Below are 27,515 nucleotides of genomic sequence, written 5' to 3' on the forward strand. Positions count from 1 at the left end.
TGTACCATTTGTTGAAATTACATTACATTGTAGATAAAGGTTTACATAGTTTATATGAATTGAAAACAAGTACCGCATTTACTGGCGTATCCGTTTTAAAGTTCCACGGACGTGGACCTGTAATGAGAATTAATTCAAATTACTACTTGTCCTTTCAGTGAACTAGACGTGCACCATTCAGAAAGAGGTTCCGGCTATGTGCTGCACTTTTTGGCAGCACATAGATTGTAAGATTGTAAGAATGAAGAAATACTTATAAACATAGGAAATTTCACAGAAAGCAACAGGCTGATAAGATACTAATTAAAGCTGTGCCAAACCACACAGGTGAGGTTTGGAATTGTAAAGCAGCCCTACACCCATGCCCAAGACTACAGGCAGTCCCCAGGTTACGTACAAGATAGGTCCCGGTTTGTTCTTAAGTTGAATTTGTATGCAACTTGAAATTGTATATTTTATAATTGTAGATCCAGACAAAAATTTTTTTTGTATCAATGACAATTGGAGTTCCAAAATTTTTGCTGTAATGGGACCAAGGATTATCAATAAAGCTTCACTGCAGACACCTTACAGCTGATCATTGCAGCCTGGGACTATAGTAAAGCATTCAGAGAGCTTCACCAGAGGTAACAGTGGGCAGGGGGGTTAGACTTTAAAGGAAACCTACCATTTAGAACGGCAGGGGTAAGCTGTAAGTACCGAGCATCAGCTCAGGGTGAGCTGGTGCCGGTACTTACTTTCGTTAGTGTTATAAACCGCGGTATCGCGGTTTTAACACTTTTTAAACTTTAGAGCAGGAGAGGCTTCGGCGCTACGTGCGCACAGTCGTGCGCGCGCCTACATAGGAAATAGCGGAGATGTTGCGCGCGCAGCGCCGAAGCCTCTCCTGCTATAAAGTTTAAAAAGTGTTAAAACCGCGATACCGCAGTTTATAACACTAACGAAAGTAAGTACCGGCACCAGCTCACCCTGAGCTGGTGCTCGGTACTTACAGCTTACCCCTGCCATTCTAAATGGTAGGTTTCCTTTAAATAGGGGTCGTCTGTAAGTCGGGTGTCCTTAAGGAGGGCACCGCCTGTATTGTTGCACAGTGTAAGTGGCTAATATTTACAATACTGGTACAGTTCAAATGGTTCAACAGCAGGAACTGCTGCTCTTATATACTGGACTATCTTTTGACCTGTTTAAGTGGCTGCCGTGCACAATACTTAGTATTTCATGAAGACTTCCTGACCTGCCCCCAGACTTCCTTTCTTCTCCCAGCGGTGGGGGCTAATGAGGGGAGTAAAGCAGACAGTGCTCTGCAGGTCACACACTTGGTGGCAGGGCCAGTTTCTGGGGGAGCAGGGGATTATTGCCCCCTCTATACAGTCAGCAGAGCCCTGCCTCGGACACAGGTGAAGGTAACCAGTACCTGTTACATTAGCTCCCTATTTTTACTAGTGTCAGCAGTTATTTACTGCACACTCTTCGAAAAGGCCCTTTTTTGTTTTTTCATTTCCATTTTACACGCCCTACCTTAACCCCTTAACGCTCTGCGCCGTAGCTCTACGGCGCAGAGGTATAAGGGATGTATGAAGAGGGCTCACGGGCTGAGTCCTCTTCATACAGAGGTGGGGGTTTTTGCATTTTGCACAAAACCCCCACCGCTAATAACCGCGGTCGGTGCCTGCACCGATCGCGGCTATTAACCCCCTAAACGCCGCCGGCAAAGTCGCCGGCGGCCTTTAAAAGACGGCGGCGCGCGGGCGCCGCCATCTTTTTTTCGATCGCCACGCCCCCGAACGTCATCGGGGGGCGGCGATTGGTTGCCATGGTAGCCTCGTGTCTTCTTTTGACACGAGGCTATCTGGCAGCTGCATATTCGTTACAATGAGCCAGTGGCTCATTGTAATGAATGTGCTGCAAAAATGCCATATATTGCAATACTGTAGTATTGCAGTATATGGTAGCAGCGATCTGACCATCTAGGGTTAATGTACCCTAGATGGTCTAAAAGATAGTGAAAAAAAAAAGAAAAAAAAAAGTTTAAAAAATAAAAAAAATCAATAAAATATTAAAAGTTCAAATCACCCCCCTTTCCCTAGAACGGATATAAAACATAACAAACAGTAAAAATCACAAACATATTAGGTATCGCCGCGTCCCAAAATGCCCGATCTATCAAAATATAAAAACGGTTACGGCCGGCGGTGACCTCCGAGGCGGGAGATGGCGCCCAAATGTCCGAAATGCGACTTTTACACCTTTTTACATAACATAAAAAATGAAATAAAAAATGATCAAAATGTCGCACAGACCTCAAAATGGTAGCAATGAAAACGTCGCCTCATTTCGCAAAAAATGACCCCTCACACATCTCCGTGCGCCAAAGTATGAAAAAGTTATTAGCGTCAGAAGATGGCAAAAAAAAATTTTTCTTTTTTGTACACATTCGTTTAATTTTTGAAAATGTATTAAAACACAATAAAACCTGTATAAATTTGGTATCACCGCTATCGCACCGAACCAAAGAATAAAGTAGGCATGTTATTTGGAGCGAAGAGTGAAAGTCGTAAAAACTGAGCCCACAAGAACGTGACGCACGTGCGGTTTTTTTTCAATTTTTCCACATTTGGAATTTTTTTTCAGCTTCGCAGTACACGGCATGTTAAAATAAATAACATTGCGGGAAAGTAAAATTCGTTACGCACAAAATAAGCCCTCACACAGGTCTGTACACGGAAAAATGAAAAAGTTAGGGATTTTTGAAGTTGGAGAGCGAGAAATGAGGCGAAAAACCCTCCGTCCTTAAGGGGTTAAAGGGAACATACCACCATGATTCTACCTATAAAAGGTAGATCGGGTGGTAGGTGGATGTAAGGGACGTGAGGATAGCTCTTTTTAGAGCTAATCCTCACGTCCCCGCTAACTTTTGGTACACTTTATTGAACTAATATGTAAATTTCGTTATGCGGCTACTGGGGCGTGGAGTAGCCAGGCACGAGGCTACACAGCGCGCCTACTCCACGCCCCAGTAGCCACATTACTCCTCCTACCCTATCCTCGTAGCTGCGCGCCCGGCGGCTGAGCAGCCCCAGCTCCGTGGCCGGAGCTACTGCACATGCGCAGTAGCCGGCTTGTCGGACGAGGGCGCGCAGCTACGAGGAGCTGCGCGCCGCACGCGACAGGGTAGGAGGAGTAATGTGGCTACCGGGGCGTGGAGTAGCCGCGCTGTGTAGCCTCGTGCCCGGCTACTCCACGCCCCAGTAGCCGCATAACAAAATTTACATATTAGTTCAATAAAGTGTACCAAAAGTTAGCGGGGACGTGAGGATTAGCTCTAAAAAGAGGTAGAATCGTGGTGGTAGGTTCCCTTTAAAATTTTTTTTTTACTTTTCAAAATAAAGAGCTGTGTGAGGGCTTGTTTGCTGCGTAACAAATAGCACTTCATAGTGACAGTATTTAATATTCCACGTAATGTACTGGGAAAAAATTCCAAATGCTGTGGAATTGGTGAAAAAACGCATTTGCGTCTTTTTCTTGTGGCCTTTGTTTTTACGGCTTACACCGTGTGCCCCTAAAAAAAAAATAAATAAAAATAAAAAATCTCTCCTATATTGTTTGGTTCGGTACGATTACAGGGATAATACATTTATATAGGTCTTATAACGGTTTCATACATTTACCAAAAATTAAAACCTACTGTACAAGAAAATGCTCAATTTTTCCATCTTCTGGTCATTTCCAATAATTTTTTCATACATCAATGTATGGAGCTGTGTGCGATGTCATTTTTTGCAAGATGATATTTTCAATGCTACCATTTTGAAGACTATACAGCCTTTTGATCACATTTTATTAAATTTGTTATATGTCGCGAAATGTTGAAGAAGTGGCGACTTTGGGTGCTATTTATCGTTACGGGATTAAATGCCGGGAATAGGCGTCATTAAATTCAAAATAAAATTAAATTAAAAAACACATGTTTTTAATGCCTGGATGAAAATAAAGACTTCTGGAATTTAATCCCTTGGGTGCTGTGGCTTTCTCCATCGATAGCATTTGATCTGGGGACACAATAGTTATTATATTATCATACCCACAACTTCAGCAAACTCACAACTGCCCCCCACCCCACCTTTGTTGTTGACCACTCCAACACTCATGAAAGTGAAATTGGTGTCCAACAATGAATTCTAGAGAAAACCGTGCAGTATTTCCTAGAACATAAAAAACCTTTAGTCAGTTGCTCCTTCTGAGGGACAGTGTTTATCGAGTCCATGCGAAACAGAATCAATTTTGGCTAACACAATGAAACTGGATTAGAATCTGCACAAAAATGAAGTATACTCTTGCAAGTAGCACTACCCAAAACAGCCAAGATACATTTTTCAGATTTAGAGAGCATTGAACGACTTTCACCTGACAAAGCAGGCAGTCCCCTACTTAACCCCTCATGGTGTGGTCACATGTCGCGTTTAACGGATGCGTTTAAGAACACACTGCAACAGTTGGAGAGATTTGCCTAATTAATCAGCGGTTAACAAACGGATATGTTAACAATGCATTTACGCATGAGTTTTGTAAACGCAAGTGTTAACAGCTATTTAATTAGCAAATCTCTCTTCAGCTGTTGCAATGCGTTTTTAAACGCATGCGTTAAATGTGACGTGTGACTGCACCCTCAACGCAAAAGCCACTTTTCACCTTCCTGACAAGGCCCATTTTTTTCAAATCTGCCCTGTGTCACTATAAGTGGTTATAACTGCGGAACGATTTGACATCTGGAAATAGTTACTCACCGGTAATTCTATTTCCATTAGTCCACCGTGACTGCCTATATATTCCCATATATTTATTTACTTTGTTTTCACAAGGTTAAAATTTGTATGTGATCAAAGCATATTCTCAGGTGGGCCGTCATGGTGGACTAATGGAAATAGAATTACCGGTGTGTAACTAATTCATTCTTTCCACTTCGTCCCCCATGACGGCCCACCTGGAGACTTACAATATGAGTAGTCCCCTAATTTTTAGGGAGGGATTACAGCCTTTTTTTCCAAAGGATAAATCCTTTAAAAGAGGCAAGTCCAGACGATGGAGTTTAGAGAATGTAGAAGTGGCAGTCCAAGTCGCAGCCTTGCAGATTTGTTCCACTGAAGCTCCTCTTCTTTCTGCCCAAGACGTGGATACAGCCCGGGTTGAATGTGCTCTTAAACCTGAAGATACTGGAGGCTTCTGGATATTATAGCAGGAAGAAATTGCCATTTTCAGACATGTGGCAATGCTCGCCTTAGACGCCTTCCTCCCCTTGTTTTTCCTGTCCAATGAGTGCCAATCCTGTTCCCTTTGGAGGATGGATTTTCACAGAAGGATGGTAGGTAATAAGATCTCCTGATTCTTGTGGAAGTCCAAGACCACTTTTGGGACAAAATTTGGATCGAACATTATAATAATTCTGTCGTCAAGAATTTGCATGTAAGGTTATTTTATAGATATAGCTTGTAGTTCACCCAGTCTCCTGACTGAGGTGATGGCCATCAAAAAAACAGTTTTTAGAGTAAAATTTTTAATACTCGAGTTCTCAATAGGTTCGAGAGGCTCCTTTACTAGAGCGTTGGGGAGAGCCCTAAAGAGATGTTAGGTTGTGAAAGGCTTCCCAATTTAGGCAACACTCGTTTGGAAGTATTATTTTCCAGCAGAGAAAATCCGCTTTCTTGTTTTCTGTACCCTTCAAATGGGTGGCTGGGATTGACAGTACACGATCTTCTGCCCACAAAAATATTTGTTGAGTTAGAGATATTAGAGATGGAAATCGGGTACCTCTGACTTTTTAGATAAGACACAGTTGTAGTTGTGTCTGATAGAATCATCAGATGACAATGAACTAGGTGGGGAGTGTTGGAGCTTATAGCTTCCCAAATTACCCGCAATTCCAGATAATTTGACGATCTTCTGGCAACTGTCTCCGGCCAGGCTCCCTGGACAAAATGAGGAGGGAACACAGCTCCCCAACCTTTCTGACTTGCATCCACCTGCACGGTGATGTAAGGATTGTTTTTCCAGAATACACCTCTTCTTAGATTCAGTCCACTAGCCATTATAGGAGATCTCATAATCGCAGAGGGGATGACTTTTTTTGTCCAGCCTTCTGGTTTCCTGTTCCAATACTTCAGGATTCACCTTTGAAGGATAGGGGTATGGGCCTGGCACCAGGCAACCGAAGAAATGCATGCTGTAAATAATAGGCCTCAGATTTTCATGGCATCTTTGATTGAGATACAAGATTTCTTCTTCTATCTTTATCTGTTCCCTGATATGAATTCCTTTTTCCTGTGGAAGAAATGACACTTGGAAACATGAGTTTAGGTTGACTCCCAGAAATTTCCTTACTGTCGCTGGTGACATCTCTAGCTTCTTTAACAGCCATCACCAATTAACTAAGGTTTTTAGAGTAACATCCCTTGACGAAAGTAGATTCTCTCTGCTTTGACCAATAATAAGCAGGTAGTATGGAATATGGAATAATCAAAACATCCTGTCATCTGATAAAAGACTCCACCTCTACCATCACCTTATAGAGTTGACCCCTCTGTAGACAGGACAGAAAATCTTAGAAGCCTTTGAGACATTAGGTGGACGGGGAAATGATAGTATGCGTCCTTCAAGTCTATGGTGCACATTAAAGAATCTTTGTGAATAAAATGTGTAGCCGATCCTACCGATTCCATCCGAAATGTTCTGTATATGATGAACTTGTTGATAGGTTTCAAAGTTGATGAAAAGCCGATTTGTCCTCTTTGGTTTCTTGTCCAAAAAGAGAGAAGAGTAGAATCCTAATTTCTCTTGCGGAACAGAAACAACTACACCAGACAATAATAAAGATGAAACTTCTTACCAAATGAGAAGGTGAGACGTTGATGACATAGAATGGTAAGTACGACACATATTTTGTAGGAGGAAGTAGAGTAAATTCTATTTTGTAGCCATGTTTTACAATGTCTAGGACCCAGGGATTTAATGTTATTCCTAACCATTTCTCCCTGAACCCTAAAAATCTTCCTTTCACCATAGCGTCATTGTTTTTTTTTTTACTTCTATTCTGGTCTGCTGGGATGGAGAAGAAAAACCCTTTCCCTTTTCCTCCTTTCGGGGAGCTCCAGCAACTCCTTTACCCATTATCTTTATATGTGTGTTTGGGATTCTTGAAGTCATGAAAGGGCTGCTTCCTGGGTGTAGGTTTGTTCTCCGGGAATCCTTTTTTCTTGTCTGATGCCCTTTCAAGTATAGTCTCCAGTTCAGGTCCCAAAAACAAATTCTCCTGTAAAGGGGAGGCTACATAACTTTGTTTTTGAGCGAATGTCACCGCTCCACTGTTTCAACCATAGTGCTCTTCTTGATGCATTCGTTAATCCTTCCTTGAAAGAAAAACGGATTCCTTCTGCTGCGGCATCTGCTAGAAAAACTGTGGCTGATTTTAGCAAAGGAAAATTCTCGAGTATGGTAACCCTTGGAGTTCCTTCTAGGATTCGTAGGATTCCAATTCACCCAACCAGTATAGTAGATTTCAAGCAACGGAAGTAGCTACTAGATTTTATTTTAGACTTAGCATGGATGTTTCCCAAGCTTTCTTCAGGAGGGAGTCTGATTTCCTGTCCATTGGGTCCTTTAACTGTGCTGCGTCTTTAAAGGGAAGATCCTTTTTTTAACGATCTTAGTGACCTGCACATCCACTTTTGGAGTCCCACAGTTTTGACTCTTCATGTTCAAAAATTGGCCTCCTCTTAAAGTTTTTAGATATAAGAATTCTTTTTTCTGGTTCTTTCCACTCTTCTGACACAAGCACCTTCAGAGTGTCATTCAAAGGGAAGACCCTTTGAAGCTTTGCTTTCAGATCCCCTGAACAATTCATCCTCCTTGGATTTTGGCAGAATAACGTCCTCAACTTCCAAGGTTTATCGAATGGCTTTTAGTAGGTTATAAAACTCCTCCAGATGAAATAAATGCCTTGGATCTGTAGCTTTAACTGAATCTTGAGAACCCTTAGGATCCTCTCCTTCTATCACAGAGCATGACAGTTTCAGAATCATTGTCTTCATCTGATACTGAAGTCTATGTCTAATCTAGGTTTTTTTGCTTGAGGGAGGTTTAGATGTGGCTGCTGCAATGGAAGAAAAACCTTTTCTTCTTTAAAGCCTTCCAATTTTTCCTCCACGCATAAAGTTATCAATGTAAACTTTGCATAAAGGCTTTTTGTAGGAATCGGGCTTGGCAGATCTGTTAGCCTTATCCTCCTTGCCTTTTCCCCTGGACTTTGTCCTAAAAGGCAAGTATAGGATACTTAATAACCCAAAATTCATTATAATAAATGAAAACACCCAAACTCCCACTTACAGAGACTGGAGGGTGTAGGGAAAACAGGTCTGCCTCATCAGCTTGGAGGAGAGAGGGAACCCCTCTTGACCTGACCTCAGTAGCGACAGGAAGAACACTGTCCAGAGGTTGTGGGAGGAGTTCTTTTAACCTCTTTACATCCTGTCCCTGCAGAGGTCAAGGTGCATCCTCCAGGTGGGCCATCATGGGGGAAGAAGTGCAAATTTTAGCTTTTTTTGTTATTGGGGCCATGGGATGGAGTTGTTTTTTTTTTGCGGGAGGAGATGCTTTTTCCCAGTGTTAACATTTTGGTGTTAGTATCCCCCATTGTTAAAAATGTATGTACTTTTTCAATAGAAAAGCATCAATTATGTACTGGAATTTTAACTTTTTTACTTTTTGGTGTTCACCATATAGCCCAATAGTCATGTTATCTTTATTCTATGGGTCAATAAGATTATGGGGATACCATACTTGAATATTTATTTTTATGTTTTACTAAATTTGCCAAATAAAACCCTAACATGGGGCAAAATTTATCAAGTGGCATAACATTTTTACTTTTTTGGCTAAAGAGCCGTTTCGTTGCTTGTTTTTTGTGAGACATATTGTACTTTACAACAGTATAATTCTGGAGTACATGTGTTTTTTTAAATCACCTGTTATTGCATTTACATATTTATAAATAGGTAAAAATCATTACTTTTGTTGTGTTTTTAACAGGGTTTTTTTTACGGCGTTCATCTTTCAGGTTCAATAATTATTTTTATTCTATGGGTTGTTACGGACGCGGTGATACTATGTGTGTGGGGACTGTGTAATGATTTTGACCTTTTTCTCATTATATGTCATTTCATATGATAATGGGGATTTGGGACATTTTTATTAATGTATTTTTCATTGAATAACTTTTTTTTTTTTTTTTTTTTTTTTTATTTCTTCCACCTTAGGACATGAACAAGCAATCATCTGATCAGGTGGGGGTAAAAGACCCCCGTAAGGCAGCTTAAATGCTGCGGTCGCATTATATTTTTAGTAATTTGTCTGCCGATTCCATAAAGAAAAAAAACATACCATATTTAAATACAAAAAAATGTACTGAAAAACCTCACCTCGGCTTATACACGAGTCAATAAAAAAATAAACTTACATACTCACCCTCAGGCGCGGCTCTCCTATCTTCTCTATGCTGTATTAGCCAGCAGAAATGCATCCATGCGATCTGCCGCCCAGCACACTGTTATGCCGCTGATGATGTCACAGTATGCGCCGGACGGTAAATCGCATGGACGAGTCTCTGCCGGCTGTTACAACAGAGAGAAGAAAGAAGAGGAGCCACAGGGACCAGAGCATCGGGACCGTCTGATTTTATGTGCTTGACAAACTGGGGGCTGTCTGGCTGTATACTACTGGGGGCTGTGACCAATGCATTTCCCACCCTCTGCTTATACTCGAGTCAATAGATTTTCCCAGTTTTTGGTGGTAAAATTAGGGGTCTCGGCTTATACTCAAGTATATTAACTAATAAAATTATCAAGTAAAAGCTCACGCGTCAAGTAAAAATTTTAATTGTTATGTAAAGCAGAACTGCAAAATTTGAAAGGTTAAAGAAGAAAATTTTCTCTTTCTAACCCCATCATACTGAGCTACAGAACCAAAGATATGGAAAGTTAAAAAAAAAAAAAAAAAGTGCTGAAATTGAATCTGTATCTGCAGCTTGCATTTCCAACTCTGACTTTACCTGCCCGAATCTCAGCTACTGTAGCCCACAGAACCACAAACCTGATTGAATCTCAAATATAAAAATCTCTTTAATTGGATACCAGTATCATGCCACACCCCGACTCTCCATTTCCTAACACAGCTTATCATACTTAGCGTTTTTTTAAGGTAGAAAAATTATTCTAAGAAAACATTTGAAATGAAACCTCTTACCTTTTGGTGTCTCATATGTTAGATCTTCAATATTTATGACAATATCATTCTCAAATGGCTGATTATACTATATTTGGAAAAGAGAATTCATTATCAATTTTAGAGCATGGTGTGCCAGCTTCATGTAGTGAAATATATGACAAAGTGAAAGATTTTATTTTAATTTTAGGTATTAATTAAAGTTTTATCATTAAATGTAAAGTAAATCTAAACAATGGGACATAACTGTTAGACAAGAAACAAAGTATTCATCAGTTCCAAGGGTGATGCCACACAGTAGCGTTTTGATTCAGTTTTGTAACGGAATCAAAACCAATTGGGGAGGCCCAATCAGGCCCGATCGTATATACGTTTGTATGCAAACGCATGGGATAGGCAATCACCATCTGATGTCTTGTATTGTGTAAATATGAGCCACCGGGCGCTGATTGCCGACAGCATGCGTTTGCATACAAACGCATATGTGATCGGCCGTGGGCCGCCCCAGTTCACTTTACGTTACAAAACTAAATCAAAATGCCAACGTGTGGCATAACCCTTAGGGCACAGCAAGGACTGAATCATTTTAGAATGATTAATGTATGGATTAACTAGATAAAGGCTGGGATGCAATCCTTGTGAGCTGCTCCAACAGGTAGTGGTGACAGAACCCACCTGCCACATTGGTCCATCACAGCTCACTACATGTTGTTTCGCTATAATTTACTTTTTCCTGGGTTTCACTGGGTTTTATTGGCGAGACATGTTTTGGTGTAGGTTGCCATTATTATGGTTTATCTTTAGTCAACCCTTTTGCGTCACAACGTTATTTCATTAATTTTTTACTCTCCACCTTCAAAAATCTATTACTTTTTCATTTTGCTGTGCGAGAGCTTATTTTATACGTAACAAATTTTACTTTTCGGTGACGTTATTTATTCCATGCCGGGTACTGGGAAGCTTGAAATAAAAATTTCACAATAGTGGGGAAATTGGGGGAAAAACGCATTTGCGGCACCTTCTTGTTGACTCAGTTTTGAAGACTTTCACTGTGAGCTCCAAATGATATGTCTACTTTATTTCTTGGTTCGGTGCGATCACGGCGATGCAATGAAACCTATATAAATTTGGCGGTTTAATACAATTTCAAAAATTAAAACAATATGTACGCAAAAAAACAAAATTTGTTTCGCCATCTTCGGACGCTAATAACTTTTTCGATGTACGGAGCTGTGTGTGGGATCATTTTTTGCGACATGAGCTAATGTTTTCAATGCTACCAATTAGAGAACTGTGTGAACTTTTGATCACGTTTTATAAAATATTTATGCGACGTCAAATGGTGTAAAAGTGGCGTTTCGGACATTTGGGCACTTTTCCCTTATGTGGTTCACCACTGGGAATAACCGTTCTTATATTTTGATAGATCGGGCATTTTGGGATGCGGCTATACCCAACACGTTTGTGATTTTCACTGTTCCTTTTATATGCAGGTGTTCGTTTTTTGCAGGTTTTATTTTTTTTAATTAAATTTTCAACCTACAGGAGTATTGCAGTATATGGTAGGAACAATTGGACCATCTAGGGTAAAAAAAAACCCTAGATGGTCTTATCATTCCAAACATACTACGATATTCATGTATTGCAGTACATGGCAATTTTAAAATAGGAAGGATTAACAAATCTCTATAAGCCAAACAGCTGTCTTGGCAAGCGATCGCCGTTCCACGATGAGGTCACAGGGAGCGGCAATCCCAACAGCTACTACTAGAACGCCGTCTACAGTATTTAAAAGACAGCGGTGCTTGGGCACCGCCTCTTTTAAACGCTGCAGACACCGATCAAGAGAATAATACTAGCGGTCGCGGGTATTAGCAGTGGGTGTTTGCTGCAATATGCAGCATGACGAGGATGTATTACAATCTGTATGACGAGGGCTCTTTATACACCCCAAGTAGCTCTGCGCCAGAGAGCTCGGCACAGAGTACAAAGGTTAAATTACCACACATTTTTGTTATGTATACCTAAGTAGCAAGCTTTTATATACGGTGCTATATGTAACTAAAATTGTCGCTTAACCACTGTTCCTTTAGGACTGAGGTAAGGGTGGGATGGTCCGCCTTCCCCAAGTGCAGTTGCAAAAACCATCAAGTGCTACAAAGAAACTGGCTCACATGAAGACTGCCCCGGGAAAGGAAGACTAAGAGTCCCCTCTGCTGCAGAGGATAAGTTCATCCGAGTCACCAGCCTCAGAAATCGCAGGTTAATAGCAGCTCAGATTAGAGACAAGGTCACTGCCACACAGAGTTCTAGCAGCAGACACATCTCTACAACAACTGTTAAGAGGAGACTGTGTGCAGCAGCCTTCTTGGTATAATAGCTGCTTGGAAATCACTGCTAAGGACCGCCAACAAGGAAGGGAGACTTGTTGGGCTAAAGAACACAAGGGATGGACATTAGACCAGTGAAAATCTGTGCTATGGTCCGATGTGTCCAAATTTGAGATCTTTGGTTCCAACCACGGTGTCTTTGTGTGATGCAGAAAAGGTGAATGAATGGACATGCCTGGAGGAGGTGCGATGGTGTGGGGGTGCCTTAAGTTTTGTGATCTTGCTATTTTTGGATAGGTAATTTAGCAGTTTTGGATTAGTACTAGAGTGGTTTAGAATCAAACCATGAAGAATGTAAATTTAACCTGTTAAGTAACGGGCCTTTTCCCGTTTTTTCATTTCCATTTTTCACTCCCCACCTTCAAAAATCTATAACTTTTTTATTTTTACACGTAAAAAGCTATGAGACGGCTTGTTTTTTGCGTAACAAATTGCACTTCATAGTGATCGCATTGAATATTCCATGCCATGTACTGGGAAGCAGGAAAAAAATTCCAAATGCAGTGAAAATGGTGAAAAAACGCATTTGTGTCGTATTCTTGTGGGCTTGGATATTACGGCTTTCACTTCACGCCACAAATGACGCATCTAATTTATTCTTTGGGTCAATACGATTACAGGGATACCAAATTTGTATAGGTTTTATAATGTTTTCATACATTTACAAAAATTAAAACCTCATGTACAAATTTTTTTTTTTATTTTGCCGTTTTCTTGTGCTTATAACTTTTTCATACTTCGTTGTATGGAGTTGAGGGTGGTGTCATATTTTGCGACTTTTGATGATGTTTTCAATGATATTATTTTTAGGACTGTACGATCTTTTGATCACTTTTTATAGAATTTTTAATTTTTTTTTTAAATGGCAAAAAAGTGCCAGTTTTGACTTTGGACGCGATTTTCCGTTACGGGGTTAAACGCAGTTAAAACCCGTTATTATATTTTGATAGATCAGGCATTTTCGGACGCGGCGATACCTAATGTGTTTATGATTTTTACTGTTTATTTATATTTATATCAGTTCTAGGGAAAGGGGGGGGGGTGATTTGAATTTTTAGGTTTTTTATTAATGACAGCACATTGTAATGAATGGGTTAACCCGAAGTAGCTTCGGGTATTCGTGTGTTCGCGGTTCGCCGGCGGTATTCGCCGCCGCCGGCAGCCATCAGCAAGAAAACACCCGTGATCGGTGCTGGCACGCGAGCCCTCTCCATGCATGAATACACGGCGGGCGGTCGCGAACCAGTTAAACCATAAACAAAAAACAGAGTCCTGCACAACAATAAATACCTCTATTGGTCCACCGACACATGAATAAATAATGTATCAAGAACAAAAAGAAGTGTTATAACAACCATGAATCATTAACAATCTTTATAAGAATACATACAAAGAACAAAAGACCAAAAAAATAGATAAAACACTTTTCCCCTGATGAAGTCACCTCGTGTTTGTTTATTGACTGACTTGCGAACCTTGTATAGAGAGGGTTTTTAGTATATACCCATCTATCCTATTGACTTGTGACGTATCTCATCTGTTTACATTGTTTACAAAAATTGTTTACATAAACACCGCTTAAATTTGTCTTTTGCTGTGTATACCAGTACACTTTAAGTGTTTTTATCTATTTTTTTTTTTGTTTTTTTGTATGTATTCTAATAAAGATTGTTAATAATTCATGGTCGTTATGACACCTTCTTCTTCTTGATACAGAATGCATGTTTAAAAAGCCAGATGTGGTTGCTAACCTTTGTAAAAATGTCCCTCATTCTTGCTGAGAAGATCTCATTATTTTTGTCTAGAAGGGTTGAAAAATCCATTTCTTCGCCGAACTTCCTAGAGCCAGAAGTCTATACCAAAGAAAAAAAAACATAGAATACTAAATATAGTGTGCATTAGAAGAAACAAGTAAACAATGCAATGGTGGTAGACTATACAAGGTGGTAGGCTATACAAGAAAGCAGCATGATAGAATATGATCTTGCAATCCATCATTGTCATCTTTTGCCATCACTTTCACCTTATCTCGCCATCACTCATTTCTCTCATTCTCAGGTATGTGTGCTAAACTCAGTACCAGAAGTCCCAGCCATCTTAAAGAGAACCCGTCAGGCAAAATAACCCCCCTAAACTAAATATATTTTCATAAACTACCATTAGAGAGCATTGCCTCTATCCCTTCATTGTCCCTCTACATGCCTGTAAACCTAAGCAATGAGGTCTAAAGCAGTATGCAAATGACCTGTGAAATGTCCAATGAGTCATTATCATATTCAAGCTGTCCTGCTTATTCATGGGGTACAGCCACAACCCCCAGTGCATGACTGACAGCCTGTATAATGATGTGCTTCCTGGTGATGGCACCCCCTTCAGCAGCCTTTGTGTGTATAGGAGAGATACAACAGCTCCAGGCAGCCATGTTATAGCAGAAAATGTCAGGTACTTGTGTAGCTGATGTCTGTGTCTCACACATGTATTAGGAGGATGCAGCATGTCATCAGATGCAGCACAGACACTAGCATGCTTTACTATACATTACACACAGACATAAGCAGGGGGACGAGAGGGGAGGGGTAACATCACTGCCTCTGACCATGTGACCAGCCCCATTTACATAATAAAGAATAGATGATTTTACAATGATTAATGTATGAATTGACTAGATAAAGGCTGGGATGGATCATTGTTAGCTGCCCAACAGGTAGTAGTGACAAGACAAGTGACAGAGACCTAATGACAGGTGTCCTTTAAGCAATAGTATCTGAAACTTTCTTGTTTGTCAGTATGTGTGCGTGCATAACTAATTCCCTGCCGTTTTAACATTTTTTATATCAGTGACTAGGGAAAGGGGGGCTTTAATTTTTTTTTTAACTTAAGATTTTTTTTTAATTTCACTATTTTTTTTTAGACCCGCTACTTTACTTTAACCGTAGTGTGTTTGATGGATCCTACCAGGGCCGACGCCAGCACCCAACATACCTGGGAAAGTGCCGGGGCCCACTGGTGCTGGCAGGGCCCACTTAAGGCGGGAGAGGTGTGTGACAGGGATATAATAATGATGCAGAGAGCGGTTACTCTCTGCATCCTCAGTGTCTGTGTTACAGCCGTGCACTGCACTCCCGTACGGGCCACGGCGAGCCTCCCACTGTGTGATTTACGGAGCATGCAGTGCCTCCAGCGCTGTTCGGATCGGCCTCAGCATTATCAGCGTTTGGAGAAGCAGCTATTCAGACGGAAACAGGCAGGAAGCAAAGCCCACTCCTGTTTGATGTATGGTGACCCTGTGACCTCGCTGAGGAGGACAGCTTGGTAGGAGTCAAGCTATGTGTGTGCAATTAACCCTTTCAGTCTTGACTGACAGAGTCAGTTATGTTTTTATGCCCGCTTTCTGCCCCCCTGCAATGTTACCTGGGTGCCACTTATACCACCACTCCCTTCCTCTTGACCTCCCATCTCTTTCCCATGTACAACCACCAAACTATATTTGCCAAGTCACCTTGCTTCCAAATTATGTCCCTGCTGCCATTCTATCGATGCTTCCTTACATTAACCCTGACGGTGCGTTCACACAAGGCTCACATTTATTAAAGTGTCTGCGACAGTTTTCTGTCTGACTTTGCACTGAAAAGAAGGTGCAAACTGCTTGTAAATGTAATTATGAAGTGTCTGCGACAGTATTGTGTCACAGCAGCTGTGTCCGCTGTACCGCAAAATCCAGCACAAAACAGCAGTAACATATTTATTACTGCATCTTGACCGAATTATGTCAAAGGTGCATAAAAAAAGTTGTTGACACTTCCCGAGCAGTGCAGGAGGTGTCAGATTCATGAAGAACGTGCCCCAGTTTTGATGAATCTGCCGCACTTGTGAGGAAACTGCACATAGTACAGGCTTCACTACTTTTGATAAATGTGGCCCACAGTGTTTGGACGTATGGGTAAGAACGCATGTGTTTTTCAAGTTACCATGTGTTTGGATGCTTTCAAATCGTATTCTTTCATTGTTAGAAATGTATGCAGATGTGAAAGTGTTAACTTGTCTAGCAATGAATAAAAAGGCTTTCAAAGCAGCCAAACACATGATAACATGTAAAACACATAGTGGGGTTAGGAGAGGGGGGCAAAAGTGGGGCCATAGGGCACGTTATCTGCCACAAAATTTGGGAGCTATAGCAAAGGGGCCCACTGAGGTTCTGTTGCCCAGGGGCCTACTCAAACCTAGAGCCGACCCTGGATCCTACCATATACTGCTTTATCTTACATATTGTGCTCCAAAAGGAAAAAAAAACAGGGCAGAACTACAAATGTGCGAAAACAAAAATGAATACAACCTTTATTAATATAGATTAAGTAACATTACATGGTAAAAAACATAAATTGATGCAAGGTACATACAGATGGTGCACAGAAAGAAAGCAGTCATGTCCGGACATACAGTGGAGGTATGTAATAAGAGTTGTAGAGGCATGGACTGGTTAGATAATGGAACACAACACCCACTAAAAACCTTCCAAGTTAGTACAATTCGCTCGTGTATAGTAATGGCATGTGCAATCAAAGGGAGGAAGGGGCGATTGTGGTGAAGTAAGCCAGTCCTTACCAAATGCAAAGTGTATGCGACTCCAATGTCCGGGGATGACTGACACTGTAGTAAAGCATATACTGCTTTACTACAGTATAGTAGTATATGGGGATTTTACACATGATATGGTACAATGTGAAGGCTTGTGAAGACTCAAGGCAAACAGCCCTCTTAATACAACCTCTGGCACACCATGACTTTGGGGAGTGTCATGGTGGGCTAAAGGGTGTTAATTCGGATCTTAACATTTTCACCAAACTGTTGGAAGGGAGGTTAGGATCATGGCTCCCACAATTGGTTCAGAAGGACAAAGTTGGTTTAGTTAAATATAGGCAAGCAATGATTTTAACCCCTACGCGTACAAGGACGTTATAGTACGTCCCTGCAGGATACTTCCCACACGGGGACGTGCTATAACATCCTGCTTCTGGCTCCGGCTCATTAGCGGAGGGGGCACCAGAAGCAGCGGCTGTCAGCTGTATATCACAGTTGACACCGCGCTGTAACACACGTGATCGGAGCAGACTCCGATTGCGGTTGTTAACTCCTTATGGATCGGATACGCTGTGCCTCTTACCAGGGGATCCAATCCACTTCTGGGCAGCCACCAAGGTCTGCCATTGCCTCGGGGCTGCACGATGTCCTGAGAAGTCAGACCCCTTCCGGACAGATTACAGAGCATCGCTGGTTCAAGTTTGTATAAATTAAAAAAAGTAAAGTCTACACCCCCCCCCCCCGACCCCACACACACACATATTTGGAATTGCCGCGTCCGTAACAATCTGTATAATAAAACAGAATCGTACTGGACCAGCACGGTAAACACAGAACCCCCCCCCCCCACACAAAAATAGATAATTATTAATTAGTCCCTTCCAAAAAATGCTCTAGAAAGTCATGCCTGACGAAGGCTCCGGTACGGAGCAGAAACACGTAGCATTTTATTGTTTTAGCAATCTTAAAAGAAATATCTTTTATTTTGTAAAATAAAAAAGTACTCCTTTTGAGCCATTTATACTTGCCTATCGAGGATTTTCTAAGCACCAACACTCCTGCCTCCATTCGGGTTTTTCTACAATGATCCTCTTCAGCCTCGGAGCCTGGTCCGAGTGCTGCTGATCTACAGGAGACCACCGGCTGCTGGTATTACACTTTACATATGCATTATGCCAGGGCCGGCTCCAGGTTTCAGTGGGCCCCTGGGCGACAGCGCCTCACTGGGCCCCTTAGCAATGAACTCATGTGGTGGCATTAAAAACGCAAAACCTTAAGATACCAATATTAATATACAGCCCCCCATGCTCCGTTAATATACAGTCCCCCAGGCTCCATTAAGTAATATACACCCCCCAGCCAGAATACAGTAATTATTATACCCCCCAGGCTCCATTAATATACACCCCCCACCCCAGGCTCCATTAATTAATATACCCCCCACCCCAGGCTCCATTGATTTATATACCCCCCAGACAGGCTCCATTAATTTATGTACCCCCCAGACAGGCTCCATTCATTTATATACCCCCACAGACAGGCTCCATTAAATAATATACCCCCCCCCCAGACAGGCTCCATTAATTAATTAAATATACATTATTAGTGGCCAGAAAAAAAAAAAAAAAACGCTAACTTACCTGAAGGGTTGAACACATCTTCTAAGTGACAGCAGCGTCTACTGTGCAGCAGCAGGGACGCTGGCCGCGTGACGTCATCACATCGGCAACGTCCTGCACAGTATTAGACGCTCCCCGGCAGAAGTACATCGGCCACGTCGATGTTACTTTGTTATGTGCGCGTCCGCTTGTGGTGCCGCCCCCTGTCAGCTGCGCCAGCACTGTGAGTGCGGCGCTTCTCTCAATTACATCGGCGACAAGCATGCCGATGTAATTGAGTTTTTTATGTTGCCAGTATGTGCCGTGGGCCCCTCTGGGGCCCCGGCACTTGCCCGGGTAAGCCGGGTGCTGGCGCCGGCCATGCATTATGCCTATGTAAATAGGTGAGTGACCAATTTACCCATCCATCCTTCCCCTTGTGCATTACTGTCTTCACGAGGTTGTGCTTTCTCTTTTTCTTCTCTCCTCTATTACACACCGATTGGATATCTTCTGACGAGGTGTATATAGAAATCCCAGTCTCAAGCAAAAAAAATGTTATGCACTCTAAAATAAGATCACTAAAAAGTTATGCATATGAAAAGATGGTTATGCTAAAATTAACAAGATTTTCTCCAAATTAGTCGAGCCGAGGCCCGGCGGGCGAGGCTTTGTCTGCGTTTTCAAACGCAGACAAAGCGCTACGTGTGGCACCAGCCTAAGGGTTAATGTAATGTCCAGTAGAGAGCCCCTGAAATAAATAAACCTAGTACTCGCCCTCCGTGGCTGACTCCTGGCGTCCTCTTGCGGCAATTCTTGAGGTTGCAAATGCATGACAAGACGCTTCAGTGATGTAGCCATGGTGTCCTAAACTGATTAGCATAATTTTTATAACTCTATATTGCCATAATCACGGCTAATAGAGTCATAAAATAGAAAGTCCGTAGAGGAACAGTTGCTCAGGAAGAGGTTAGTAGGACTAGAGCACCTTCGTCATGGTAAATTTCCATGCATTTTTATCTGTGAAAATCTGCAGTACAAAAATTGTAAACGCGCAAAATGTCATTTTTCATCATCCTCACAGTTTTCCTGTAATGGGACTTAAAGGATCACGTGGCCTCCACGTGTAACGGATGCAGATTGCTTACATTAACCCTTTATGTAGCCACGTCATTTATATTATATATATATATATATATATATATTGAGAAGTGACAAGCGCCATGTTTGCATCTTGCCTGTCACATGATAATGTATGTAAATAGTATGGGGTGCACCGGTACTGAGAGATGTTACCGAGCACGCTACATGCATGTACACGGCCAGCACTAGGTCTCGCCGCCTCCCGTTACCTTGCAATTCTTTGCACTTTTACTTTTCTCCATCTTCTGCTGAGACACGTGGGCAGTGTTTCTAAACTTTCGTTTGAAAACCGTCTAGTGCTCTCTCATTGGCGGGAGAAACGGAGCAAACGTAAAGACGTCACATCACGTAAGTTGTGTCCCTCCACTGCCGCCATTTTCTCGGAGACTGCGAAAATGGCTGCTGTATCAAGAAAATGCTAAAAGCATAGTTAAAAAGCGTCAGAAACAACATTTATTCTTTTTACCCTTTGTATATTTGTCACGTTGACGTTCCTTTTTTAAATTCTATGACATTTGTTTCTTATTAACTCTTGATTTCCCTGCGCATTTCCTTCTGTACTTCACATTTATGTAGTTTAGCTTTAACTGTAGCGGTAAGTTTATACCGGATAATACGGTAACTTGTCATGACGTTTTTTTTTTTTTTTAATTGAAGGGCGTTTAAAGTGTCCTGCACTGGTCGCTCGACATTTGATTAGTAGGTCTGTTATTTGGTTGTATGCGGCGCCTTGATCCCTTACATTGTACGGATGTTGCTTGCTCATCTCTGTATCTAGGACGTACTGGGCGATTCTTCCGCGCAGAAATGACCGGCGTCATATAAATAGCAGAGCATTATTATGATAGAAAAATCTAGCGCATGGTCTATTCAGTATGGTGACCAGCTGGCTGCTCTCTCCAGTATCAAATATGGCCGATGTGACTTCTGTAGCTAGTACATGTAATGGATGACCGATGCGTGAATTTGACGGTTCAAGACCATCATCGTAGGAAGCATGGCTGGTAGCAGACTGGAGAAGCTGGGGACTGTGTTCACCAGGTACACAATTTTCCCTTCTTATAGGGATTTGTATTTAGTGTGATTGTATTGGGTGCGTGAACCTGTATCAAGGGTCTGACGTGTGTCAATGAATGTCCTCTATACTGCGTGCAGTAACAATACCAATACTGATGTATAACATTCCTGGTTATTCCTGTTGATAGTAGTAACTTAGTAGGGAGAGACGTAGAATAAAACTCATGGTGCCCGCATCACTAAAAATGGGGAATTTGTAGGAGTTTTAAAAATAGATTCCCTTTTCCTAGACTTAAAGAGGACCTGTCACCCCAACCCTAAAAGACCCCCACCAAACATGTCCCCCATAATCCTCCCCCAGCGCTATTCTAGCAATGACATTTTTTTTAAAAATGTAGTTTTAATCGATCCGACCTTTTACCAAATAAGAGGTCGGATCCTTGCATCCTGTCCCCTGGCAGTTGGCCATATTCATGAGGGGGCCGGCCGACACAACCACTCCACACCCCTGTAAGATTATCCGGCAGCAGCGCATATATTGCTCGCTTATTCACAGCGCCGGCCAAATGTTATATATTCGGCCGGGGCTGTGAATTAGCACGACGACAGCGGCGGCGCATCACAGTGAGCCGGCAGCGATTGTGCAATATATTCTTACAGGTACACGCTGAAAGGGGTGTGGAGGGGGAATGTCAGTCGGCCCCCTCCTAAATACAGCTGACTGCCAGGGGACAGGATACGAGGATATTTATTTGGTAAAAGGTCGGATCGATTAAAACTGACTTACCAACCTAAATTAAAAAAAAAGTAATTGCTAGAAAAAGGATGGGGGAGGATTATGGAGGACATATTTGGTGGGGGTCTTTTAAGGGCGGGGACTGCTTACTAATGCTACAGACAACAGACACAGCAGTGTTAAGCTACATTCACACTACAGTATGGGGGACGTATATATGGCTGATATACGTCCCCCATAGACGGCAATGGGCGCACGGCGCCCTACGGGAGCGGTATGGTGCGGCTCCGTACCCGGGAAAAAGATAGGACCTGTCCTATCTTTACCCGTAATACGGCGCCATGTATCCCTATGGAGAGGGGGTGAGCTGCGCTCACCTCCTCCTCCTTTCCCCGTGCACTGCCGTTGCCCGCTACGGTACAGTACGGGCGGGCCACGGCAGTGTGAATGTAGCCTTACACTGTAAGGGGTCGGGCGTATTCATGAGGGGGCGGGATTAGGGGCGGTGACTGCCGCATGAAGATCGGCAGTCACTGCTGGCCTATGGAGTAGGAGGGACGGTCCAGGGAAGAGTCAGCGACTCAGACCACCCCTGCAAAAATACGCTCGACCGCTAACAGCCCGGTCCGGCATTTTCCATTGTACAGCGCTGCAATGTTTGTTAGCGTTATCGGAGGCTACTTTATGAAGCAGCTCCTAGTGCAGTTTTTAGAGGTGACAGATCCTCTTTTAAAGTTCATATGTACTGCTAGGTTCAGTCTCTGTAACTGTGCTTCTACCTTTGTTTTGTAGAACACGAGATCTCATGCGTGCTGGTGTAATAAAGCAAAACGAGAAGCCCATCTGGTATGATGTATATGCTGCCTTTCCACCGAAACGGGAACCAACCTATGAGAAGCCACCAAAACGCAGGAGCAAGCTGCCGGATAATGTGCCTGCCATTCTATATAGCGAAGATGTCATCCGCGCGTGAGAATTTATTTGCTGATATGTTCAATAGAATTTTTTTGTAATTCTTGATTGTGGCTGGCCCTTGCTGATGTTAAAGGGATGGATGTTTTTTAATCACCATTCTGTAGGCTGGAAACTTGCATCGTTCCAAAGGGTATTATGGCAGAGATGTTCCATTCTGATTTAGAAGTGGAACGCATGTTGAAAGTAGAATGATAAATCCCCACTAATCTGTGTTCAGCGTAAATGCATGACTTTTCAAATTCATCACAACAGCTGAGAAAAGAAGATTTGCCTAATTGCATTACTGTCATATATAAAATAAAACATGTGTTAACAGCCATGTAATTAGGCAAATCTCTTCTCGGCTGTTGTGATGTGTTTGAAAACGTATGCGTTACTGACACGTCTGAACGCGCACTCACCTGCACAAGTTCTGATCAAAGCTGGTGTCTTGCATTTTGATACTTTTTTATGAGGTTGTCTTTCAAAATGCTCAATATGGCCACAACATCTTGTTTTTCTTCTCAGAAAATTTTATGAGACGTATGGAAGTGCAGGAATATTTCATTTGTACCGCAAAAACTTCAAATCTGTATGTCAAAGGTAAGAACGTTGTGATTTATGAAACCTAAATTGGGCTACTGCTCCCTGCACACACGTGTGTTCATCACGGGCCACAATGAAACTGTGATCCATTTGTGGCCCATGTGTCATTGGGGTATGAGGTCACAAGCAAATGACATTAGAAGACATTGCCAAACCACAAACCTTGGCTAGGGCTCACACACGGGGCAGTGCAAACCAAAGTTGTGTGTGATCCAATAGAAATGTATTTAGTGTGGTTTAGTTGGAGATGTTTATTTTCTTTTGGACAAAGAATCAGTAAGCAGATTTTCAGCTCCACATGATTTTCCTTGTACTTACTCCACACCACTTCAACTGGGCTGTAATATAGCCAGATTTTATTATCTGTCCTACTCTTACCACTCATGGTTTAACTCTGCAAATCTTGGACTTTTTGAAATTTTGTTTATCTTTTGTCTAAAATGACTGAATTAAAAGAACGGGCCATACCAAAACATATCAACAATGATCAGTTTTGTTTACTATTTATATTGGAAAAAAAATAAAATGGTGTTAACAGAAAACCATTGTCAGTCAGTCTTGTGCCTCCCGCTTGCACACATAAAAATGACAATTTGTCTATGTTAAGGCCAAGGAAAGATCATACATGACAATGTTGGCGAACCTATGGCCAACAAAGCCCTTTCTGTTGGCACCGAGGCCGTCACCTCCAGCACAGAGTTCACCAGAAAGGACTCCAGGCCTCCTCCTGCCTTCTAAGGTAGTCAAGGACATGCCAAGCTCAGTGCTATTTTAAAGTAACACCTCCTTAGCTGCCTTACACTGTAGGTGTAGTGGGAATGTGTGAAAAGAGCTGGATTATCATTGGAGCTCCTGCTCTGGTCCAATAATTCTTCCTGTTCAGGAGACCCTGGAGGAAAACTAGAATTATATTCAGAATTTCTCCTTTATATTGTATTAGTGTCATCAGGATGCTGATATGATTGAAAGTAGTAACAGAGCAGGGAGCAATAAGTTACTTCTTAAATTACCTTTTTGGCTTTTTGCGATAAATAAGTGGGTTTTTGTTGTATTTTGGGCACTCAGCCTCTAATAGGTTTGCCATGACTGGTATAAGGTGTCCTTTACCTACAAGGCAATTTGTTATATGTCAACCAGGATCTGACAGACTACGTTTAAAGTGTAACTGTAAAGCTATAGTGATTTACCAAATTGCTATATGTGATTCCCCCTTTGAAAACAAATAGATTGATGTCCACTTTGTGCTGCTCGTCCTTTTCAGAAAATTATGGCATTTTCTGTTCTGAAAGTGCTTGACAAAAATCTTTCTCACCAGAGTTGAAGCCGGCGGAGACTGTCTACCTATCTATGCCCTCAAGCTGAGGCCAGTTAGCTTGCTCACAGATCCCATGATGCATTTTGTTCTCTCTCAAATTAATGTAGCATTAAATCCATTTAGTTTCCCACATGTAAAGCCAGTGAACACTCAGGATGTGTATGGTCACCAGCCTAGCAGCTTCCATCACACGGAGGAGCAGGGGACATGCACAGAGCACATACAGGATGTATATTGTGACAGCCTGGCATCTTCCATCACATGGAGGAGCAGTGAACATGTAATAAGTGGAAGAAATCATAAGTAAACCAGTTACATGAAGTCTATAGCCTGTGCTCTGTGAGCACAAAGTATTAATAGCTCATCTGTTCAGAGCTGATTCTGCCGATGACAAGGTTAGGGAAGTGAGAAGAGCAGAGTCAGATAACATTCTGTAGAATCAGACTGGGATGGAGAGACTGCTAGAGAATAGGGAAGATCTTGTACATCACTATTCTGTGCAGGAGACATCTGTATCAACTGTTCTGTACACTTCCAGCTCTGCTACATTCACTGTCACATGACCTCCTCTGTAAGCAAGGAGCAGAAGCTCCTCCCCTCCCATGAAACTGACCAGAAACAAAGTGTAAGCCAGCTACAGTCTCATAGGGCTAATCAGCATAAAGATAGGAGGCAGCACTGAGGTAATCTGAGAGGGGTAGCGAAGAAGCTGCTGCATTTAGGTAACAAAGGTAATGGGCAAAGTTGTTTTACATCCCATTGATTTGTGGAAAAAACTAGTTACTGTTTAAGGACACAAACATATATGGCTTGTCATAACAATTTGCCATTTGTTTTTTTTGTCTTTTGCTCATTAAAGGTTTGTAGAAACATACACGGCACTCCAAAAAGCAGGAGAAATCAGTGAAGAAAAGTTGTTTGAGGAGTCATCAAAAGCACTGCTTGCAGAAGGCATTATTTTAAGGAGGGCTGGATACTCTGGTGTAAGTAAATTTGTCATACAAATCATTTTATCAAACCAAGGACCACAAGCTACAGTCTGTGCTGTCCTGCCCAACACTTTCATCACTGTACAATTCCGTCCCTGACTCCTTGGTAAGGGGTGGCAAGTAGTGGTATGGCCATGTCTGGGGTGTGCATTATTATCCTTAATCTTCTATGGGATCTGCATTATTATTGATTATCTGGTCATTATAGTGAGTGGTCACACAGCTGAATACACACCATTCAGAAATAACTTGAAAAATAAGAAAATACGTAACTCATGATTTGACTGGATGTTCCATTCAGATGACCAGTTTTAAAGGAAGTACATTATAGGTTAGATCATTTAGTAGTTATCGGCTGGTGTGTGGCCCTTGACACCCTTAAAAATGATCTTGCACTACAGTGAGAGCAGTTGGTATTGGTTGTTCCACTGCTTTGCGGGCAAAGCACTCATACACTCCTGAGAAATTTGTCTAGCAAGTATACTATACTTGGAGCTTGGAAACCCCTATCCGCAGGATAGGAGACCGTGTCTTTTCACTGAGTAATCTAGCTAGTGGGGCATCCAGATATTTTTTTTTTTGCAGATATTTATCACCAATTCTGTGTAGTTATAGGAAATTTGCTATTGTTTTCATGCATTGTGAACCAAACATGCCTTGAGAATGCTGTAGCTACACTGATGCAGAAACATATCTTGTTTAATCCCCAAATTAAGTGGTTTTGCTGAAAAAACAATTATAAAACTATGATAATGAGGCTCTGTCACTCCTGTGGCTGGCCCAGTGCTTCTCTTCATCCTAATTATGTACTACTCCAGAGAATAATTTATTCACTGTGTTGTCCCTGAGAAGCGGAGGTAATCAATCACTTTACCATCCCCCTGCTGCTTTGTGAGTCATCCAGCTCAGGTTGATTAGTCTTTTTTGGACAGTTCGGAAAGCTCGGTGTAATGTGTTTATAAACAGCATGCAAAGCAGCTTTCCCAAGGTCCTGAATTTTATATATAGTTTTTTGAGCATAACCACTCGGATCAGTGATGAAATAAGATATGTTTCTGCATCAGTGTCACTACAGCATTCTCAAGGTATATTTGGTTCACAATGCATAAAAACAAATGGTAGAGTTAATGTAACAAGACCCTTCTAAGTAGCTTTCCATAGTGTTGGCTGTTTACTGCAAATAATACAGAGAAGTCTTCTTCCGGACTCCTCTTTTACCTTTACATGAAAAAGGATTGTCAAAAAAGCATGACTCTCCATCCTTCATTTGTTAAGTACATTCATTCATTTGTTTTACTAATCCTTAGTACATCTGGTATCCATTCTTTTTCTAGGCTTTAAACCGGCAGTCTGCTCCTGAAAGTCAGCCAGGATCCTCAGTGAAATCTGCCAATGAAGAAACTTCCTCTGATGCACAATCCACTGTTATGTGACTACATTTACAATGTGGATGATTTGTGCTATGAGGGAACAGTTAATGGACAATGTGAAAATATTACATATTAAACAGTAATTCAGGTTTCTAAACTTGTTCTCTGCCTGTTATACTTTTCATGAGGTATATGTGGAAGCTAATATCCTCTGATTAATGGAATGGCATTATGCATGATATATCAGTGTGTGTTTCACAACGTATGGCAAACTTTATGTCAGGACACAACAGTACCCAATACAAGCAATTAGTACCACTGACTCAATACTTCACATTTTCTCTGCCCCTGCAGGTTAATAATTTTGTGCAAAATGTTTTCCATAAAACACTTTTCATCTTGCGATCAGCAAAAACATGGCAAAATATTTTGGCGTACTCCTCTTAATCCATAAGTCCATAAATGTTAAAGCGCCATACCAGACACATAGCAGGCTGTTTCACCGAGGGCTCCGCATACCCTGTGCCGTTTCGGAGGTCACGTCTCCTTC

General features: G+C 41.8%; 2 protein-coding genes across 8 annotated transcripts in view; one reads left to right on the top strand and one right to left on the bottom strand.

The window, feature by feature from the left end:
- Window positions 1-20,598, bottom strand: part of HJURP (Holliday junction recognition protein) — a 35,954-nt gene extending 15,356 nt beyond the window's left edge. The window contains exons 1-4 of one of the 4 annotated variants that reach the window (XM_072136087.1): window positions 20,445-20,598; window positions 14,411-14,512; window positions 10,291-10,357; window positions 74-117 (exon numbers count right to left, since the gene is read on the bottom strand). In XM_072136087.1, the coding sequence (XP_071992188.1) occupies window positions 74-117; window positions 10,291-10,357; window positions 14,411-14,482 (183 nt within the window). In that variant the 5' untranslated portion in view covers window positions 14,483-14,512; window positions 20,445-20,598. Of the gene's footprint in view, window positions 1-73; window positions 118-10,290; window positions 10,358-14,410; window positions 14,513-20,187; window positions 20,358-20,444 lie in introns of those variants that run through there. The other 3 variants (XM_072136086.1, XM_072136085.1, XM_072136088.1) reach the window with 3 other exon arrangements.
- Window positions 15,951-27,122, top strand: MRPS23 (mitochondrial ribosomal protein S23). 4 transcript variants are annotated; one of them, XM_072136092.1, is made up of 5 exons: window positions 15,951-15,971; window positions 22,524-22,700; window positions 23,214-23,288; window positions 25,466-25,589; window positions 26,930-27,122. In XM_072136092.1, the coding sequence occupies exons 2-5, from the start codon at window positions 22,537-22,539 to the stop codon at window positions 27,026-27,028; spliced, it is 462 nt and encodes a 153-aa protein (XP_071992193.1). In that variant the 5' UTR covers window positions 15,951-15,971; window positions 22,524-22,536; the 3' UTR covers window positions 27,029-27,122. The 4 variants fall into 4 exon arrangements, with proteins under 4 accessions (XP_071992193.1, XP_071992192.1, XP_071992191.1 ...); XM_072136091.1 differs by lacking the exon at window positions 15,951-15,971 and adding an exon at window positions 20,305-20,326; XM_072136090.1 differs by lacking the exon at window positions 15,951-15,971 and adding an exon at window positions 20,382-20,573.
- The last annotated feature ends 393 nt before the right edge of the window (window positions 27,123-27,515 follow it).

Source organism: Engystomops pustulosus, chromosome 2 (assembly GCF_040894005.1).
Source record: "Engystomops pustulosus chromosome 2, aEngPut4.maternal, whole genome shotgun sequence".
NCBI lineage: Eukaryota > Metazoa > Chordata > Amphibia > Anura > Leptodactylidae > Engystomops > Engystomops pustulosus.

Bases quoted from the DNA above. Each gene is read 5' to 3' on its own strand.
- MRPS23 (XM_072136089.1), top strand. From the start codon at position 20,976: ATGGCTGGTAGCAGACTGGAGAAGCTGGGGACTGTGTTCACCAG. The intron at 23,289-25,465 runs GTAAGAACGTTG...TGCTCATTAAAG, and splicing joins TTCAAATCTGTATGTCAAAG to GTTTGTAGAAACATACACGG. The intron at 25,590-26,929 runs GTAAGTAAATTT...TTCTTTTTCTAG, and splicing joins GGAGGGCTGGATACTCTGGT to GCTTTAAACCGGCAGTCTGC.